At 39.4% G+C, this 22,275-nt stretch overlaps 1 protein-coding gene across 1 annotated transcript in view; it reads right to left on the bottom strand.

Moving 5' to 3' along the window:
- LOC131056833 (putative expansin-A17) overlaps nt 1-2,388 on the bottom strand; it is a 36,129-nt gene extending 33,741 nt beyond the window's left edge. The window contains exon 1 of the mRNA XM_059218815.1: nt 2,202-2,388. Coding sequence (XP_059074798.1) covers nt 2,202-2,388 — 187 coding nt within the window. The remainder of the gene's footprint in view (nt 1-2,201) is intronic.
- Between the last annotated feature and the right edge of the window lie 19,887 nt (nt 2,389-22,275).

The following is a 22,275-nucleotide window of genomic DNA, read 5'->3' as shown; positions in this document are numbered from 1 at the left end:
AGGCAATGGTATACTTGACATTGTTGGGAAAAGAGAAAACACTCAATGTAGTATGGGATACATCAAATCCTATTCCCACTTTCTCATTAGTGTTAATATTTAGGTGCCATCATGCTTGTAAATCCTTTAGTTATTTATTTCCCTAATTTTATTTGTAATTTACTCATAAGATGTGAAACTGTTTAGCGAACAATGGTGAAATATTTCATATAAAGGCAAAGATAGTATTACCATTTGTCTTTTAGGAAAATGATAAAATAGCTAGGTGTCCCCTTTGGAATATCCTATTTTGAGGTACTTGGACACTTGCAAGGACTTGTAAGTGCATGTATGAAGGTTATAATATTCATCACAAATCTCTATGATAGCATTTATGATAGAAGGCCACTCTCTTAGTCTGTAGGTACCCAAATAGATAGATGACATATGACAAGTGTAAGAAGAATTTGTAAATGGCTATTTTAGGAGTTTGACATGGGATTGTTATGTTGCAGGCATGATGTTGATGGCTATCATTAATGGTTTTCATCGATGTCAACATATTGTTTTGGGATTGGTTCTTAAGTTGGTGATCCGAAAGATGTGTTCCCAAAATGATTTGTGCTCCAGAAGATGTGTTACAGTTAATATTTTGTTTGTTCATGTTGATGGTGATCCAGATTTCTCTATTTAATGGATATGTATTGATCGATCATATTCATGAATATCTTGGTTCTATTCTTATTTTTTCTAAGTTGGGTAGTGTTATTTTGGGTCCAGTTCAATCTAGAATTGGAGAATATGTAACAACATTTGTATAGTGTACGAGTCATGATTTGGGTGCAGTATTTGTGATGGATTTAATGTGTTCATTTGTCCAATGAAGTGTGTTGTGGTTTGGTCTACTTCCCGTTACCTTCCACCACCAGAATGTTTAGTGCTGGCCTATTTCAAATCTATGTCTTGGTCGACCTAGAAGATTATGTTTCCCAAAGATAGTATAAATAAGCTCAGATGATTTGAATGTATGACATATGGAAGATGTGCAAGATTGAAAAAGAAAAATCCAATTGATTTTGATATGTAAAATTTGTTGTTGTTGAGAGGCACTAGAAGAAGTTTTGGTATTCCATATTGCATCACAGTTGTGGATTCTCAAGTTTTCTTTTCTTCTTCCTTTGGTAGTGAGCCTTGTTCTAGGTAGTGAGCCCTCCTGCAGTGAGCATTTTGGGAGGGAGCCACATTTTATAAAAATCACCTTAACTAGTGTTATGTATTGAGAAATAACATTCTTTATGGTTTTTCCCTTCTTGGGTTTTCTATGTCATATTTGGTGGTCATTGTGTGATCTATTTTGTGTATGTGCTTTCATGTTATATCAATTTCAATTAATTTTATTGGTTATTCTAGATCTGTGAAAGTATTGAAGAAAAAGGTTATTGTCAACTGATTCAACTTCCCTCTTAGTTTCCCATATATTTAAAAATTGGTATCAAAACTTTGGCTCCTTGGAAAAGTGCTTAACCTCTTAGGTAGATCCTGATCCGATGGCATATAAACTAACTATTCCTATCTGTTAGTGTAATTAATTATTCATGTTGGATATAATTACACTTTAATTAAGTTTACTTAGGTACATGCACCACATTGTAGTTTGCATTTGAGACACCTAGTGAGATGCGCTACATTGGGAGTATGTATGTAGGAGAATTTCCACCTTTTATGGTGTGATCTTGTTATTACTCTATCATATCCACTTATTGTGGAGTGATAATTCCACCTTCGATGGGTGATCCACCTCATATGGAATATTTTACCATTTCTCCTACCAACCTCTACCATCTCATTGAGCCACATGTCATCATTGTGTGCTCTCTGGTCTCTTACCCTTGTCTTTATAAGCAAGCTTATCCTACATTGTAAACAACAACAACAATCTTGATGATCCAGTTGATCACATTTTGCATCATTGATAGGAATACAGTTTATTCTTGTCACATTTTGTTTTCTCTTATTTTTGCTTTCCCTTGCCTCTAGATCTTGGAAAATTATCACATGGTATCAGAGCCATTGGAGTGCCATTAGTTTGTCAATTGAGAGAAATTTGATGGTATTTGGGGTTTTGTATTTTGGAGCTTTCTAATGTAGGTTATTATTGGAGCTTGTTGGGTCAAATATGAGGTCACTGTTGGATTGAGGAGGTTCGAGAAAGTCAGAATCGCCTTTTGTTTCATCCAGATCTGACATCTGAGGCCAAATATAGAGTCCTTTGAAGGTGGAGGGTGGTGTCTTGTCCCAAAAGCGATCTGCAATTTTGAAGCATTTTTGGCCAAATTCGTCATCGCCATTGCACTCAGAAGGCCCATGAACCCTAAGACCGCCTATCCATTCATCCAAATCAGCCTCCATCACTCTGAGTTGAGAAAAAACCCCCCTCCCTTGATCATTGGTATGGATGCATTGAGCAAGTACAATTTTTTTCTTTTTAACAAAAAAAATATAATTTTGTTTTTCATTAAAATTGAAAATAAATTAAAAATTGAGTTTTATTTTTATATGTGGAGGGGGTTGCAGATTTTATTTGGTTGTTTTTGGTTAAATAAAAAATGAAAAAATAATTCTTGTGTCGGTACTGCAAGGTACTTAGGGTGGTTGAGAGTGGTGGGCTGACAGACCCCACCTGTCATGGTTATGGCCATGGCAGGGCCTTCCCCACACCACTTACCTTTTTTAAAAAAACTTTTATTTTTTTAAGTTTTTTTTTTATATTAAATATCGAGAGACCAAAATAAGGAGAGCTTATACAAAAATGAGGATGGGAGGCAAAGCCTCAGCCATTAACCAGTGGGATTATCCGACTAAACAAAGACAACCTCCTACAAAAAAAAAAGAGTTATGAGAGAGAGTATATACAGTGAACCATATACATCAACTAGAGGTTACTGGACACCTATTGCAGAATCTCATCCTAGTTTTCCATCCATGTTGTCCATCCTTGTGGCCCTTCCATCCACACCACCTTCTTCCGCTGTAGGACCTGGGTAAATATTTTGAGCTTATCAAAGTAGGGACCTCTGTTGTCCTTGAGTTCCTTGATCAGTTTCTTTAGAGCCTCATCGAATGTAGTCTGGTTCTCCGCAATTCTAGACCATTCAAAGCCATCCCTCATCTCATATATGAACATGGTTGCCCGACCATCCCTGAGGAAATGCAATAGCTTCTCCCTCTCAACATTCATCAAAAAACATACCTGCATAGCAATTTTATAACGTGTGAGTTTCTTAAAAAACCTAGTAAGAGTCCTATCAGTACCTTGGAATTTTTCCTCATTTCTAAGCTTCCAAATAAACCAAATTATGAAAGAAGAGAGAATTTGCCAAAACGGGTTAGCATCCTTCTTGAGGCCATGATTGAATCTAGCAATAATATCAAGAGTACAAACATGTTCAGTAATGGAAATTCCAAACATCAGCCAGACCTCTCTGGCAAAAATGCAATAAAAAAAGATTTGTCACATAGTCTCAGGCTTCCTACATACAGAGCATAGGTCAAAGGCACCAATGTTATTCCTAATAGGCAGTCTATCCAACATTAGTTGCCACCTGAAGCATTTAATTTTAGGGGGGATGGGGGACTTCCATAGTTTCTCAAATATTTTCTGCCAAGCAGATGTATTAAGGTCAACATACCAGAGGGAGTTAATATGATCGATCATCGTGGTATCATGAGTGAGCAGTTTGTAGATAGACTTGGCTTTGACCTTGGAGAGGAGGGAGCCATCCTTCCATCAGAACGAGAGGTATCCATGAGCGTCTACATCAGTGTTCCTAAGAAGATCTAGACAAGAACAAGCATTTGTAATCATATTGTAGGTTCTCTTCTGCAAGGCAGGGAGGCCAAACTTATTGCTAAGGTCCTCCCAGCTGATGAGATTATCATGTTCCAAGATGTCCATGAGGTATTTAATGCCTTTATTATACCAATTCTTAGCAGAACAACCTTGAGTTAAAGTGAGGGGTTTCGAGTTATGGTAGAGATTCCACCATATTGACCTTTCCCCATGCAGAGTATTATTGCAGTCAATATTAGAGTTGGTAATAAGTTTATGCACATGCTCCCAAGCTTTCCATATGGATTTAAACACCCAAGTGCCTTGAACAGACACAGAGAATCTGCCTGCTATCAGATCACTAAAGGGGAGGGCTTTCCAAGATTTGGCAAACTTGGGGATGCCATTTTGTATGTTATTTCTGACAAGGATCTTCCAGGGTTCTTGTCCTTCCAGGGCATGAAATATCCACTTAGCAGCCAGGGAATCTCCTTGCGTTCTGGGATCCTTAATTCCTAGCCCACCAAGTTTCTTATCTATGTGGTACCAGAGCCATTTGACCTCATGGGCCTTTCTTTTACCCTTACCATCAAACCAAAGGAAGCGCCTGATAGATTTTTGGATCTCATAAACTTGGTAGTTATTGAACATCTAGATAGAGGAGTAATACAAACTATAGGAGGAAAGGATTTTTTGGCAGACTTGGATCCTACCAGCCAAGGATAGAATCCTATTGTCCCATTTATTAAGGTTTTTGTCAATCTTTTCTTTGACCCAAATCCACATATCCTTGAGAGAGGGAGAGACAGAAAAAGGGGGTACCGACATAGCTGACTATTTTATTGTGTCCTCCCCATGAATATCCAACCTGCTAAAGCCATTCCGAGGGTTCCTCGTTCCACCCAAGCAGGATAGACTTGGAATTGGAGATACGAGTACTAGAGGCTTTGCCAAAGGTTGCAAGTTTTTGATTGAGGGAGTCAATGTTATGGCTAGAGAGCTCCAGGAAGAGCGCAGTGTCATCAGCACATTGTATGTTGAGCAATTCATAGTCATCTGGCATCTTAATGCCATGAAATTTAGGGGATAGGGTATCATCTCTTAGGAGGTAAAAGAGGGCGTCTGAGGCAATGACAAACAGAGCAGGGGCGAGGGGGCAGCCCTGTCTAATGGATCTAGAAAGAGGAATAGACTGGGAAAGTGATCCATTAACTTCAACTAGGGTGGAGGCATCTTTAAGGAGAATTTGGATATATTTATAGAACTTGCTAGGGAAACCAAAGGCTTTGAGCATCTTGAGGATGAAGTCCCATTCCACCCTATCATAGGCCTTCTCAAAGTCTACAAGGAACATGGCAGTATCTTGATTTGAAGTTTTGGCCCATTCCATAGATTCCTAGCTAGTGATAAGGTTCTCCAAGATATACCTTCCTTTAATGAATCTTGTTTGGGTAGAGCAGATGAACTTGGGAAGAATCTTCTCAAGGCAAGAGGCTAGGGCTTTGGCTAGGATTTTATAAGAAACGTTGAGGAGAGTAATTGGCCTCCAGTTTTTTATGAGGGCTTTGTCCCCATCTTTTGGGATAAGTTTAACAATGCCCCTATTGATGGACTCCCCAAGGGTGCCACTATCAAATGCTTCAGTGTATATGTCATAAAGGTCTCTGGTGACCCACTCAATATTGGTTTTATAAAACTCAACAGGAAGTCCATCGGGGCCTGGGGCCTTATCATCCCTGAGAGCTTTAATGGCATCAACAATTTCTGTCATAGAGATTTTGGTCTTGAGAGGAAGAGCTTCAGCCTTGAAGATTCTTTTTGGGATAATGTTACTGCACCTATTTCTAGCCTCTTTTGAGGCTTCACTATCTTTCGAGGTAAAGAGGGTTTTATAAAACATTTCAAAAGCATCTTTGATCTCATTGATGTTTAGGAGTTCCTTATCCTCAACTATGATTCTGTCAATTTTTTCTCTATTTTGTTTTTGTTTAAGGAGATTGAAGAAGACTTTAGAACCTTTATCTCCAAATTTGAGCCAATGATTATGTGCTCTGATGAGGACACCCTTGATTTTGACCTGTTGATGTTTCCTAAGAATGTCTCTAGCCTAAGCTACCTATTCCGCCAGGACAAAGGAGGAAGGATGTAAATTACATGCTCCAAGGAGTGGAGCCGATTAGTGAGAGTTTTTTCCAAAAGCTTGAGATCCTTGGCATTCTTCTGGCCTATAGTTTGGAATATTTTTTGCCAAGAGGAGACATTTCTGTTCCATCTGAGGGTGTGGGATTGGGGATGTTGAGAGTGCATGTTAAAGAGTCTAACCATTTTAATGGCAGTTAGGGCATCCTTGTCATTTAGCAAGGAGGTATTAAGGATAAACTTCTTATTGAGAGGATTGTTGTTAGGGATGGAGTTCCTAGTATTGATGACAGAAATGATAGGGAAATGGTCAAATAAGGTTATTGGCAGAATAGCCGCTGAGTTCCCCAAGTGGTTAGGGGAGAAGGAGAAGAAATTTTTATTAACATAGAACCTGTCTAATCTGGAGTAAATTCGGCTGGGGCAGTGAGGTTTCTCTTGGCACTTCCATTCGAAAGGGATACCCCCAGCCTTATCATATTGGTTTTCAATCATGTTAAAGTCTCTAGCCATGACCCAAGGGATACTTGGAAGGGCTGCCAGCCAATTCCAGAGGGACACTCTTTCCCTATGATCATTAGGTGCATATATAAAACATACCCCAAAACAAGAGCCTCTGATATCCAAGGAGGCCCAAGCCACTCTGTTACAAGGGGAGATGCCCCTATCCCTAATGTGATTTGCCCACTTAGGGTTAATGAGGAGACCAACTCCACCCTTTCCCTTAGGATGGTTGGTGCATATTTTGATTGCATCTCTCCAAATAAAATAAAGTGCAGTGTCAAGGGAGAACTCAACAGATTTAAGCTCTTGAAGTATCAAGAAATCTAGATGTTTATGACAATTCAAAAACCTCTTAATAACAAACTTTCTATCAGGCAACTCCAAGCCTCTAATATTCCATGAGATGTATTTCATGAGAAAAGGGGATTAAGAGGGACTGTTTGGGAGACCATTTTGATCTCCAGACTTTTTCTTTTTTTTGGAGCCGAAAGGCTTGCCTTTCTTTTTAGCCATGGAGGAACTTTTCATGAGGTCATCCTCTTCCTCACTAAGCTCAGTCAGCTCAATTTTACCATCTGTAGTTTCTACAATGTTCAACCCAGGTACTTGGGAGCCTGGAAAGCCAAGGAGCATTAAGCTAAACTTAATGTCCTCTAGTCCCTTATTAGCATAAATGACTTCAATAATATGGTTGTCCTCTATTTCATTTAGCAGAGATGCAGTCACGGGGTTGGAGGTGTTAATATCAGGGGTAGCCTCTGCAAATAATATGGATTCAGATCGTTTGGGGGTCCCAGACCTGAGAACCATTTTTGCAAGGTTATCACTCATTCTAGCATCACCAGCACCGCGATCAGGCTTCTCTAAATTTTTAACCATATTTTTAACCAGGGAGGTGGTTGGAGTTTGTGAAGCTTTTAGTATGTCATCATTCATAGTGATTGGGTATTTGCTACTGGTAGTCAATTGATTAGTAGTTTGATCACCAGCTTGGTTTGATTTAAGGCAAGTTATTGGGCATTCTTTCATCTCTGCTTTCTTGATGTGACTGTTTGAAAACAATCAGAAGGTGAATCCTCAGAAATTTTTGAGGGAACTGAAGCAAGTTTGAGGGGTTCGGTAGTGGTGTCAACAATCATTGGATTTAATTCAATAAGGATGAGGCTAGGAGCCGAGCTTATGCAGGGATCATCTTTAGGGTTGGTATTGTTTCCAATAGAATGAAGGTTGCTTGGGTTAGGGATTGGCTCCTTATCGGAGCTAGGGTTTTTAGATGTTCCTGATAGGTTAGTGTTATTTTTTTGTTTCTTGCGGTTGATGATTGGGCAGTTCTTCTGAAGATGCCCTTCTTTTTTGCACAAAAAATAGGCGTTCAGTCCTCCAAGTATTTCAATAGGGAAAACAAATGTTTCATCATCAATGTTAAGGTTTAGTAGAGGAGGGATGTCGACCCCAAGTTTAATGGATATAAGTATTCTTGCATCAAGGTTAGGGACTAAACGTGTTGTTTCATCAACCCGAATTATTCTCCCAAATGTTTCCAATACCTGGGGAAGAAAATGCCATAGGAAGGGAGGGACATCCTTAAGGATGACCCATCTAGGGCTTGAGAGCACAAGAACTTCCTCATTGATGGCCTCTAAAGACCAAGCTAGGGCACGAAAGGAGGTGTTCCCAATAGTCTAGTATTGTCTTTTAAGAATTTCAACCTGGGATTCATGATTATTAAAAAAGATAATATACAGACCTTTCTGGACTTTCCTATAGAATGAAATCTTAATCCCTAACTTCAAACTCCAAAGATTATGAAACCAATCATCTAGGAATTTCCTAGGTGGGCATTTCTCAATATTAACACAAGCCAAAAAAAATTGCAGTATCGCTTAACCTAATTTTTTTGGAAACAATTTCTTTCAACATTTCATCATTTGGTGAAATGTAGAAAGAATTCGAGGGCATGGTAGGGCTCTTACCTTCCTCATCGGGTCATTCGCCTCCAGGAGTCTTAAAAAATCTTGCACTAGGGTGGACTCCATGGGTAGACAGAGCAACGGTCTTGGCAAAGGTTTTCTTTCGGTTTGAGTGAGCCTTCTCAGAAGGTTTAGCAGTCTCGACAAAAGTTTTTGTTTGGCTTGAATGAGCCTGCTCAGTGGGTTGAGGAGAATTAATGGTAGCCCCATCAGACTCAGGCTCCATTGGGAGCTACGGAGGAGTCATATGAGCGACCAGAGGTGTGATTAATGGTTAGGTTAACATGCAGAAAAAAAATACACTAAGCGTCGAGTAGAAAGTAAATGCAAAATAGTAATAAGGGCACAGAGAGAAGATGCAAACCACGTGGAGGAGATTAACTCCTCCACATTCTTGCAGAGTTGGCCATGTCAAACAACGTCGGTGATGTTGGAGAGCACGTAGTCCACAACAAATGCTCCAAAAAAAAATCGCTCCAAAATTCACTCTAGAATTCGCAGTCTGAAATTCCCTTCATTCCGCTTTTGTGCACTGAAATGTTGGGGTTCGGTTTCTTATTTTTGACTGTCTTTCGCTTAGGGTTTAATCCTGCACATCTGTGTTTGTAGTCTTGCAGTCCAATTTGCATGCAGTCAAATCCCAAACCGTTCGCTTATATTCACAATCAAAATTCAAATCGTTTTCTTATCTTGGATTATATTTGCACACAGTCAGATTCTGAACCATTCACTTCATTTTTTTTTTGCAGTCCAATTTTGGCAATTTTTATCCTAATAATTAAAATTTCTCATATCTGCAAAAGGCTGAGAGGGTGGCATCCTAGAACTGAGAGCATTTCAAATTCCAAACCGTTCGCTTCATATTTTTGCAGTCCAATTTTTGCCCTATGATTTCAGCGTCCACTCGTCACAAATATTTTTAAAGTCTCAAGACTAACATTAAATTTTTCTGTTCGCAATTATTCCTCGCATCTGCTTTTAAGTTTTAATTTTAAAGTTATGTATTTTTATTAAAAGTTTTCTTTTAATAAAAATTTTTATTATTACTTTGAATAAAGTTTCTTAAATGTTTTAATGTTTTTTAAACATTTTTTCATAAAAAATTTTAAAGAAGTTTTTTAATTTGAAAAATTCAAAAAAATATATATATATATATATTTTAACTTTGCTTGTTAATTAAGTTTTTTTCAAATTTTCAACATTAAAAGAAAAAAAAAATTCAAAATGTTTTCTTTATTGTCTTTTTTAATAAAGTTTTTTTATGCTTTTTTCGGGATATTTTAATAAATTATTTTTATTAAACTTTTAATTAAGTTTTTATAAACAAAAATATCATAAATAAGCAAAAATGGGAACAAATGTTTTCTTGTCACTTCATACCTATATGCAGCGCTTCCAACTGACAGTCAAGGGGGTCCCTATTGCTCCTATTCTTTTCTTGGAGACATCCCAGTCAGAGGCATCTTCATCTGCAATATTCTACAGGGCTTCTTTGGTGGCAACATCTTCATGTTTTCATATTTGCATGCTCTTGCATGAGCTATGTTGTACACACACTAAAATAAAGTGCCACACCTCTTTGTATCTTGTTTTTTATGACATGTTTGATGTAATCCTCTTGTACACATATATTAGGAATATCATGTGAGACTTGGTACATGGCTCCAATTGAGACTTAGATTGTACACATTTGTGCATGGCTCTTGTGAGACTTTGATTGTACCACTATTTCTGTTATTTACGAGTATCTAATTGATGCTCAAAGCAGGTTGTTTCTCATGCCTGATCTTCATTTTGTTGTAGTGAGTGATTCATCGTCATCGACATTGGTACTTGGTTTTGTCATACTTTGACATTATTGGTGTAACATTGACTCTCTTTCTTCCTAATGGGGAGGTATTTTGGTCAACATCATTGGATCATCTTTGCATGAGATTTTACATTGAGGGGGGCCTTCATGCTCTCCTCTTCTCTCTTATGGGGGCACAAGTTTTGTTCTTCTCATACTTCATTGAGAGCATTGTGTGCTTTCATCATCTCTCTTTTGGGGTGAAATTTTTTCCCATGTGGTTTTTCTCTCTTTCTTCATTTATGAGAGATTTCATTGCATTGGTTTGAGTGCATTTGCATTTCTACATGGATACCTAACATGGCCTTGTACTTGGGACCCATCTCACATTGCTTAGTTGCATTGTATACTTAAGTGCATTCCCCTAAGTTGCACTTAAGGGGGGTGTTGGTGTAATTAATTATTTATGTCGGATATAATTACACTTTACTTAAGTTAACTTAGGTACATGCACCACATTGTAGTTTTGATATGAGACACCTAGTGAGGTGTGCTACATTGAGAGTATGTATGTAGGAGAATTTCCACCATTTATGGTGTGATCTTGTTATTACTTTATCATATCCACTTATTGTGGAGTGATAATTCCACCTTTGGTGGGTGATCCACCTCATGTAGAATATTTTACTATTTCTCCTACCTACCCCTACCATCTCATTGAGCCACATGTCATAATTGTGTGCTCTCTTTTCTCTTATCCTTATCTTTATAAGCAAGCTTATCCTAGATTGTAAACAACAACAACAATCTTGATGATCCAGTTGATCACATTTTGCATCATTGATAGAAATACAGTTTATTCTTGTCACATTTTCTTCTCTCTTATTTGTGCTTTCCATTGCCTCTAGATCTTGGCAAATTCTCACACTATCTTTGAAGGATCTAAATATAACTTATCAAAAGTGAAGATGAGAGGTTACTTGATCTCCTTGGGCTACAACACTAGGAAAGCAGTAGAAACCAACTATGTACAATCAACAAATGGTCTTACCACTGCGGATGAGATTCAAGCCTATGAAGAAAATGAAAAGGCAAGGTATGCTATCTTTAGTGCTTTATCAAAGACTAAATTAACAAAGGTTATTTCATTGAATACTACTTATCAAGTTTGGAAAAATTTGAGGGATATCTATAAAGGAAATGACAGAGTTAAATTATCAAAGAAGCTAACAACTAAGCGTCAATATGGGAACTTGAAAATGGAAGTAGGAGAAGATATAACAAGCTATTTGTAGAAGGTTGACAGTGCAGTAAATGAAATCAGAGAACTTGATGACACCTTGACAAATGAAGACATAATTGAGAAGATTTTGATATCTCTATCGGAAAGCTATGGTGACAAGATCTTTGTTATTGAAGAAACATAAGATCTGAAAAAGTTAACTACGGAAAAAATTAATGGTACTTTGTCTGCATTTGAGATAAGGAAGTTTGGAAAAGACAAAGATAAATCTAAGCCTGCCTTTAAAGTCTCTGAGGAAGATCCAGAAGATGAAAGATCGAATGAGATGCAATCAAAATTTGTAAGGAATTTGAAGAAAGACACTAACAAATACAAAGGTATGTTACCTCTTAAATGCTTTAGATACAAAAAGATTAGTCTTATAACCACTAGATGTCTAAAAAAAGGATCAAGACAAAATTGTAGAGAAGGTAAAGGGAAGTTTAATAAAAGAGCATACTATGTTAAAGATGATGCTAGTATTTCAGATGATGAACCAAACTATGACGATGGTGGTTGTTTGTTTTTGGTAGAGAAGGATGTACCTATGATTGATGTTCCTAAGATTGTTGCTACTACCTTACATGCTAGTAGAGATAAAATGAATGGCTAATTGATAGTGGATGCTCAAATCATGATTGGTGATAAAATAAAGTTTGTAAAACTTGAAAAGTATGATGGAGGCTCTATTAGGTTCAGAGATGATTCTCTTTTTATTTTCTTATTCCTTTGGTAGTCTTCCTTTATCTAGGTAGTTATCCCTCCTACAGTGAGCATTTTGGAAATGAGCCACCTTTTGTAAAAATTACCTTAACTGATGTTATATATTGAGAACTAACATTCTCCATGGTTTTTCCCTTCTTGGGGTTTCCATGTCATATGTAGTGTTCATTGTGTGATCTATTTTTTGTATGTGATTTTAGGTTATATCTATTTTAATTAATTCTACATTGGTTATTCTATATATGTTGAATTATTGAAGAAAAAGGTTATTGTCAACTAATTCACCCCCCCTCCCCTCCCTCTTAGTTGTCCAAATATTTAACATGTTATAGGTGGTTTGTTTCTTTTTTTTTGTTATACTACAATGGTATTCATTCCCAAAAGTTTCTATAAATTGGGACCTTAGGCTTTTGTTTTCTACCAAGTTTTATTAGCTATGTAGGTACAAGGGTGCTACCAAATTCTATAGATTTATTCAAAGAAGTGTATTGTTATTGTAATATCTCATTGGATGAGTAATATTTTTGCCTCTCTTTTTGTGGTGAATAGTTTTTCCAAAATTATATCTCCACATATATCTAGTGTTATACATGTTATGGTTTTCTTTTTATTTCCTTGATTTTGTAATTACATTTAATAAGGTTTAATATTTAGATTCAGATTTAAAATTAATTCAGTTTAGGTTCAGATAGTAAGATTTCTTCACCTTGTTTTACAATATTTGGTATCATAGCTAAAATTTCTATTGAGGGAGGGACACCTTTCTCTTAAGTATTGAACGATTTTTGTTGTAGTAGGTGTTTTTTCTTTGTGAGGTTTTTTTAGATTTTTAAGAGATTGTACACCATGGCCTCTACATCTCATTGAGATATTGATAAGCTTAATGGCACTGGTTACAAGATGTGGAATTTTAAAGTGGAAGATCTCCTTGAAGAGAGATCTATGGTTACTTGTTGCAGAAGAAGAGAAACCAGAGGGCTCTACCTTGCCAAATGGAGGATTTCTAGGAGCTAGACAAGAAGGCATGGGGAACCATTTGGTTGTGTCTCATAGACTATGTCCTCTTGAATGTCTCTATAGAAGACACTCCATAAGAGCTATGGAGGAAAATGGGTGAAGCATATCAAACTATGAGTTTGTCTATCAAGTTATATCTCAAAACATGTTTGTATTCTTTGAAAATGAGGTATGGTGATTCCATTATTGAACATTCCAATGCTTTTCTACTTTTCTCTTTCCCTAATTCTTGGGAATAATCTAATCATTTTCATAAGTAGTGGTGGTACAGAGCTAAAGATGGACAATATTGTTCCTATATTTCTTTTAGAAGAGATGAGAAGAAAGACCATGAATGCTATCTCCCAGGACACCTTGCATGTATGAGGAAGGTCCAAGGAGAAAGGACCTAAGAGGGATTAAAATAAGGATAAGTGTAAACGATGTTCTAAGACCCTCAAAAAGAGCAGAGTGAATTGTTCAAACTATGGTAAAGGAAGACATGTGAAGGAGTGTAAGGATAATAAAAATCTTCCATGGATAATTCCTTTGATGATGATAATTTTGATGCTTTGATTATTTTGGCTAATTCTATTAGTAATGATGATTATCCTATTAATTTAGGTGCCTCCTACCATATTACTCCTCACAAGGAGTGGTTTTCTACATGCAAAGAATATGATAGAGGAGAAGCTCTAATTTATTTATGAGCTAATATATATCTATGAAAATGTAATAGATACATTCTCATAAATCAAAATTAATAGATTTGATAAATTAATGTTAATAAATTATGTATATGGTGAAAATGGATAACAATAATAACAATATTGAAAGGCTAAATGAATTCAACCACCAAACCTTAGCCTAACAATGAACAAAGATCCACCATAACATATGAAGATAACCTAAGACAATGCAAAATAACTCAAAATCACAAAGATTATACCATCACATGTCCAATAGGGTTTTTGATCTCCATTCTTCCTATCTCCATTGATCTTGTTTAATATGCTTGCTCTCAGATTTTTGTATGCACAAGAGCTCAATAAAGAACGGAATGTGGTTGCAAGTGTAGCAAGTTGCATGAAAGATCATTAGCATGAGTGATTAGGATCTGTCATTAGGGTTTGACAATGAAGGAAGCATCTCCTTAAATAGAAGACACAATATGAAATGGAGGGTTAAGATTGAGAGGTGTAAAAAGAGAGGTTGGCTAGGATTAGAGGGTAGGTATAAGAAATACCAAAATAATGAAAGGGGTAGGTAGTGTAGGAAATAAGAGATGAATGACATGTGTCATGTGTAGAAAAAGATAATGAATTAATTAAATAAATAAAGATTTATTTAATTAATAGAAGAAGTAGGACAATTAAATAAATAAAATATTTATTTAATTTAGGAAAGGGATAATTTAAATAAATAAATGTATTTATTTAAATGTGAAATAAGGCTAGAAGAGGATAAATGAATTAATTAAATAAATAAAGATTTATTTAATTAATAGAAGAATTAGGCTTAGATAATTAAATAAATAAAATATTTATTTAATTAGACATGACAATTTTAGGTGTCTACATTTTGCCCCTCTTTGAGACAATGCGGCTTGTCGCATTGTTTCAAAGAAGATAAGATGAACCGATACAGAGTTGCCCCAAGATGGGAATTATATGCCCCCTCAAGAGATTGGATGGAAAAGTCTGGAAAGAGTGCAGACAATCTCTTGATAAGAAAGAAAGGCTAGATTGGAATGGCAGGATAAAGTGACAAAGTCACGGGATGAGAAAGACTGACTCGGGAAATGAAGGCCAGGGCTAGGGTAGGCTATAAGATAGGCCACGGGCAAAAGACATCCTCATTGTCATCCACACCCTTAGAAGATCACAGTGCAGAGCGAGAAAAGAGCAGCAGCAGTCAGCAGCGATGGCATTCATTCATAGATTCGACCATGTCCGCCGATTCCAGCAACCAGCCGATGCAGGAGAGCCGGTAAGTACCCGAAAACCTCCTCATACTTTCACGCATTTCAAGTTTTGTCATAAATGCATGTTTAGGAGCAATAAATGCGCTAAGAATAGGATTGTTTAAATATGCAAAAACGCACAACCGCGTCTGTGTCAGCGCCAGGCGCGTCTGTGTCCAACAGGCGCGTCTATGTCGGGTTCAGGCGCGTCTGTGCCTGGAACCGCGTTTGTGCTGAATGCGGACGCGTTTGTGAAATGTAGCAGCGTCTGTGCTTTATAAAAGCGTTTATGTAATGTAGGGACGTCTGTGTTCCCTGGTCGCGTTTGTGTCTGGCATAGGCACGTTTGTGTTCAGAAAACGCGTCTATGTTTCAGAAGCGCGTTTATGCAGTCTATAAGCGCGTTTAGGAGTTAAAAGCGCGTTTGTGTGTTTAAATGCATGGTTTTAGTCTTTTAGGTCAAATCGACAGTTCTGTGATGAACATACGCTGTCGATTGGATAAGCTGCCGAGAGGATACACTCAAGCAGGTCCTCTAGGAAGACTAGGATAGATCAAGGCACTTTGTGATGAACAAGGAGCACCAGGATAGGCAGCACTTTGTGATGAACAGGGAGTGCGAATGTGAGTGACACTTTGTGATGAACAGGGAATGTCACACACGTAGTACTTTGTGATGAACAGGGAACACTACTAGAGTAGATAGTAACACTTTGTGATGAATAGTGAGTGTCACTAGGATAGATAACCAGATGCATTCAAGTAGCAAGTAGCATTTTGTGATAAACAGTGAATGCCACGATAACTGACAAGATTGATTGTATGACTGCAGGAGTATTTGCCGATGTTAGAGTCACGGGAGAGATTCCCGTCGACTCAGAGATTGCGACCAGAGTTGTCGATTCAGGACATGATTTCGATTGAGGAGATGGGTCTCACACATGTGCTCTATGTGCCTGAGTTTCGGGCAAACATGGGGTTGCTGACTGCGTTGGCCGAGAGATGGTACTCGGAGACGTGCACGTTTCACTTGGTGATGGGTGAGATGACAGTGACATTGGAGGATGTGTACAGGATACTACATGTCCCTATTGATGGAGAGTTGATTCCCTATGACCGTGACAGTGACAGGGAGGCATTGAAACGGGTGTTTCAGGATCCCGATTTGGAGATGCGAGCAGGTCATGTAGCCTGGGATACCATGACTGCCACAGGTTTAGCATTGCCGGCAGTTGTTGGGCGAGTCATCAGTGGGTATTTGTGTCCAGATAGGGCCACACGAGGATTGGCAGTGGGCTGGGGAGGGGCATTGGAGACGCTGATGGCAGAGCACACTAGGTATGCATGGGGGCCATGTGTCCTAGCACATTTGTATTATGAGTTGCATCAGTTTGTGTACCACGGGTCAGTGGGTTTGGGCTGCGGCGTGACTCTCTTGCAGGTGTGGGCTTATGAGCACCTTCCCATCACACGGCCCATTCATTTTAGAGGGAGAGGACAGGGACGGAGTTTCGTGCACCTGTATGACATGATCACATCCCAGCCTCGGATTGGGAGATTGGAGCATTGGAGGCGCGTCATAGATGACATAGACATGGTCATCTGGAGGCCGTACCTGGGGTGCAAGGAGTGGGAGGATGACGCGCTGGAGCTACCCTATGTGTTCAGGAGTAGGTATCTGATTGGGCGGACGCCCTATATTCTGGAGAGGCAGCTTGTTGACAGGGTGTGCAGGCAGTTTGGGTGGATCCAGCGGATACCACGAGGCTCGGGCATGTATGCCCGTACGGTCAGAGATCAGGTGCAGTTTGGCCCACTGCTATCATATGATCAGGCGGTGACGCAGCTAGCGGAGATGATGCCGATGCCATGGGACATGTGGCCAGAGGTAGACGATGCAGGGATGGACACAGAGTACTCTGCGTATTGGGCAGAGCATCCATTTCCCAGATTGACAGATCTGACAGAGCCACTGGATGGAGAGGGTGGAGGAGATGATGATGATGGAGGAGGGGATGGAGGTAGGGGCCAGCGGAGGCGGAGGGGAGTGGTGGGAGAGAGGTGGGTAGCACCTCGGAGGGAGGGAGGACAGGAGAGAGCAGCTCCAGTGGTGAGAGGACGGGGTGGACAGCCCCTACAGGTGCCAGTAGCACAGGGTCCTAGACAGGGACCGAGACAGGTACAGGCAGAGGGACAGAGACAGGTACAGCCACAGGTACCTATACAGGCACAGGGACAGGTGCAGGCAGAGGTTGAGGGATAGGCACCTGTAGGGGAGGAGCCACAGGCAGAGGTTGAGAGCGGAGACTCTGAGGAGGATGAGGTGTTGAGGCTGCGGGAGATCTGCCAGGGCCAGGCAGATGAGATTGAGGATCTGGTGCGGGAGAGAGACCATCTCAGGATCAGGGTCCGAGACACAGAGCGGGAGAGGGATCAGGCCATCCAGAGATACACAGAGGCCGAGACAGATCTGAGGGCAGGGAGGCGAGCAGCAGAGGATGCAGGGGTAGGCTACGCATATGTCTTGTGAGCCAGAGAGGAGATCGCCTACTGGAGGGATCTATACTATGCAGCCGTGCCAGCAGATCAGTGGGCTAGGAGCTTCCATAGATCGTCGCGTACAGCGACGGCTACGGGAGGGAGTCGCAGGAGACAGGCATCCAGCGGTGGGGTCATGGGGCCTCCACCACCACCAGAGCGACAGGGGGATCCTGGAGCGGGGCCATCTATAGCTCAGACTCCGTCGAGGCGAGGTGGCTCCGAGGGAGGGAGTTCCTCATAGCTATAGTGGGCTCCCATTGTATCAGTATATGTACCATTGTTGTATTGTAGACACCTGCGGGTGATTCTTTTGTAGCCATATGATTCTTTTGACATCATTGTATCATGACACTTTTGATTATATATGAGATGAGTCACCATTTTTGCGGCAGCTATATGCATGTGTACCTTATGTGATGAAATGCTTCTTATGTGATGCATGTTTTATGATATGGATGCTTATATGATGCAATGCAATATATCTTTGTTCTTTTATGTTTTATATGAGATGCATGATGCAAATGTGAATGTATGTAATGCAAATGAATATGATAATGCAAATGATTATTTACATAATGAAAATGTGAAATGTGCTAACATGTGTTATATGCAGGATGTGATGTAATTGTGATCTCTATATGTATGTATGGAATGCTTATATGTGGTGATGCAGGTGTAACTATATGAAATGCAAATGTTTTTGGTGTGTCATTATACTCAGTCATGTGATAGCAGGCTACGCGGACTCGAGAAGGACAATGGAAGTCAATCAAGAAAGGGGGATGGAAGACAGAAGATATGAACGTGAAAGAACTTCTTGTGCGTTATCATCATTGAGCTTTATTATGGCAAAATAGGTTATGACAATCGAGGCATATGTTCGACCCAGAAAGTCATTGTACCCGTTTGCATGGAGATAAGACAGTCACAAACAAGGAATGCCCTAGTTCACACTAGACTCACAGTGTCCTCATATCCTTGGACAAGTCATAGCATTACTAAGAGACAATCCACAGACAGCAAATGCAAATAGGTGACGATACCCCATCCTCGCCTTTCTAGTCAAAGACATCCTGGAGATAGAATCTCTAGTCAAAGACATCCTGGAAAAGCTAAAAGACATGTCACCAAAATGATAAAATCAAAAGAAAACCAAGACTCGACACCAACATCCACTGTAGTCCTCAAGTTTAGTGTCTCTTGTCACTTGTTTAAGTCTTATTCGATTGTGGTCACAATGTTTACTTTCACAAAAAGGATAGATAGCACTGAACCATATGTTGTCTGAGTCTGTTGAAAGATTTGATTTGTTGAAGCCCATTGTTGCTGCTGTGTCTCATCTGAAACTGACTGAATCCATGAAACTGATACTTTATTGCGGAGAAGATGGAACTTTATTGCGGATCTGTGATGCAAATGTTGCTTTATTGCGGATTGTGCACGAATAGACTGAAGGAAGCTGGAAGAAACTGTACTCCTCGAAACATGTGATGTTCTCAGTTCCACACCCATCACTAGACGTAGGAATTGGCCGTAGTCACAGATAGGATCTGATTTATTATGGATGGAAAGGGAGTGAAAAGGGAGGGTTATGGATGGCTAACCAATCTTAGGTAGATCAATAACAAGCCATGATGGGAATGGGTAAGTTTATTGTGGATGAATAGGTTGTGAGTGTGTGCAAAGTGACAGGATGAAAGTGAATCCTGAAGGAGGGAGGAGCAAAGTCCCTACGCATGGCGCTGGTGACCCAGTTTTCACCATTGTACTTGCCCAGGGCGCCACCGAAGTGGTTTTCACCGTTGGACGAAATTATTTCTCTTTACCTTTTTTTTTTTTTTTTGGATTTTTCAATTTTTTTGTTGTCACAAGGCACCTGTTTGCCAGGTTTTCACCAAGTAACGATTTTTTTGTTTTATAATTTTTTTTGTATTTTTGAAATTTTTTGATTTTTTTTGTATTTTTGAATTAGGATATTCCAAAAGAGCTTATGTGTAGAACCTACGAAGGTGCATGCTGTTGATAGGATCCTCCAAGGGTTCACCTTCTGCAGTTGAGAGCTGATATGCCCCAGATCCATATGCTGCTGTGATGATGTAAGGACCAAGCCAATTTGGTTCAAACTTGCCCTTCTTCTCTCTATCTTGCTGATTTTTGGGGTTCTCTCTGAGGACTAAGTCACCTACCTCAAATGTGCGAGGCTTGACCTTGTGATTGTAACTGCATTGTTCCTTAACTGAATGATGTGTATCTCGAGTGACTGTCTTCCTTGATAAAGGAACTGAGATAGAATTACTAGTGTGTGGACTACACAGGCCCATATGCGTGTCACCTAAAGAAGTTTGGGCATCACTGATAGTAAAGTCCTTTGAGGAAGCTCCATTAAAGGTCCATGATGTATCACCAGAAGGAAAAGGATGTGTGGAACAAGTGGATGAGTTATGAAGGCTTATGATTGTGAAAAGAAGTGAAAGTAGGATAGCATGATGGAGACTTAGGATCAACAAGTATGCTTTTTGACTTGAAATTTTAAAACTTTTGCCCCCAGTTATTTTGATATTAGGGGAGATCAACTCTTTCTCTTTTTGCTTCATAGGATTTTTATCCTTGACTTTGATTTTTGCAGAGTCCAATAGCTTTTGATTTTGATTTGTACTAAAGGACTTATCTTTAGTTTTGACTTTTAGTTTTTTCTTTTCGAAGCTTGATTTTTTATCCCCAATGAGTAAGGGCTTTTGTAATTCTTGTTGATCCAAGTCTGGAAGTGGAGTGGAAATGGAATGAGTGGATGATATGGTAAAGCTATGTGAGTTCTCAAGTGGGCTGGCAATACGCTCAATAGATTCTTTGTTGGAACCACTCTTAGGACTATTGATATCAAGAGATGCTTGCACCACTAGAGGAGATTTGCATTCAGACTTAGTAGACACAACACTAGGTGGTTCACACCCAATTCCTTGGCATTGCAAATTGTTTGTAGGTTGCTCCTGTTGACTGAATGGCTTAGGAGATTGTGGGAGTTGATCAACATGAAAGATATACTCACCACATCCCATGTCTTTAATCTTGAACTTGTCTTCTTTTAGCTCTGCCTGTTTTGATGTAGAAGCTTTTAAGGATTCAGGATCCACATATGCCGATGAAGGAATAGCTTCGCAATTGATTGGGATTGTTATTTCGGATCTAGGTTGCAGATTGTTGCAATATATGAATGGATTTGGATCCGCTTTGACGGTCACTTCAACTCCATTGTGTGGAAACTTGATACATCGATGATATGTAGATGGGACTGCGCTCATTTCATGAATCCATGGGCGTCCCAAGAGTATGTTGTATGTGAGATCGATGTCTAGGACTTGACAAACCACATCCTTTGTAACTGGCCCAACTCTGAGAGGTAAGGTGACTGTGCCCTTGGATGAACGCTCTTCATCATCATATGCCTTGATGGTAATTTTGTTTGTAGAATTCACAGCTTTGTTAGAATATCCCAATTGTTTAATAGTGCTCAATGTACAAATGTTTAGACCTGCTCCTCCATCTACCAGGACTCGTTTGATTCTATGTTTGTGTATGAAGGCTTCGATGTGTAGTGGTGCATTATGTGGCTGACTTACGGAGGCGTCATCGGTGTCTGTGAATGTAAGGGAATGTGGAATGGAAAGGTATCCCACCATGGCTTGAAACTGGTCCACGTTCAGATCAGTAGGAACGGCGGTGTCTCTCAAGATTTTGTCCAGAATAGCTTTATGTGCGGGAGATATGCGTAATAGCTCAAGGATTGAAATGAGCACGGGTGTCTTCCCTAACTGTTCTACAAGGTCATACTCAGGTTTGGTTGATGAAGAAGCAGTGTTTTTAGTTGGAGCACCTTGCAAAGTAATTTTACCTCAGCGGGTTGTAACATGACACTCAGAGGTAGGTTCGGAAGAAGATCCAACACCTCTTAGGACAATCTTGGGTCGCTGAGGAGGATTCTCAGGGTTTTTGTTCTTGATGGTAATAGTAGAGATATGATTGTCCATCGAGATATGATTGATAGTTGAATCATAGTTGTAAGGTGCTCTAGTATAGTTGGCTTGATCATCTGTGACTTTAGCTTTTCCATTGTCGTGCTTTGGGAATGGTTCCTTAAACATCTCATGTTCTTGATTGGATGAGTGTCCCTCAATCTCAATGTCACCTCTATCAATGAGATCCTGTATGATGTTCTTCAGTCTATGACAATTTCCTGTCTTATGACCCTTGCTCTTATGAAATTCACAATATTCATCATCATTCCACCAATTCGGCTTAACCTTTGGTTCATATGGAGGAAAATCTGGAACTGTGATTACCTTGTTTGCCACAAGCTTTTTGAATACTGATTCAAGTGGTTCTCCCAATGGAGTGTACTTCCTTCGTGGTCTAGAAGTTGTTTGAGTGTTCACCTGATTGTTGGTAGAACTTGATCCAGAAAAGACGAACTTTGGTCTCACTGTATTGGCATCAACAATGCCGTCATTAACTGTGTTCTTGTTCTTGTTCCAAAATTTTGGTTTGTCCTTTCCCTTAAAGTCC

Source organism: Cryptomeria japonica, chromosome 4 (assembly GCF_030272615.1).
Source record: "Cryptomeria japonica chromosome 4, Sugi_1.0, whole genome shotgun sequence".
Classification (NCBI taxonomy): domain Eukaryota; kingdom Viridiplantae; phylum Streptophyta; class Pinopsida; order Cupressales; family Cupressaceae; genus Cryptomeria; species Cryptomeria japonica.
This window is presented reverse-complemented; position numbering and strand designations above follow the sequence as displayed.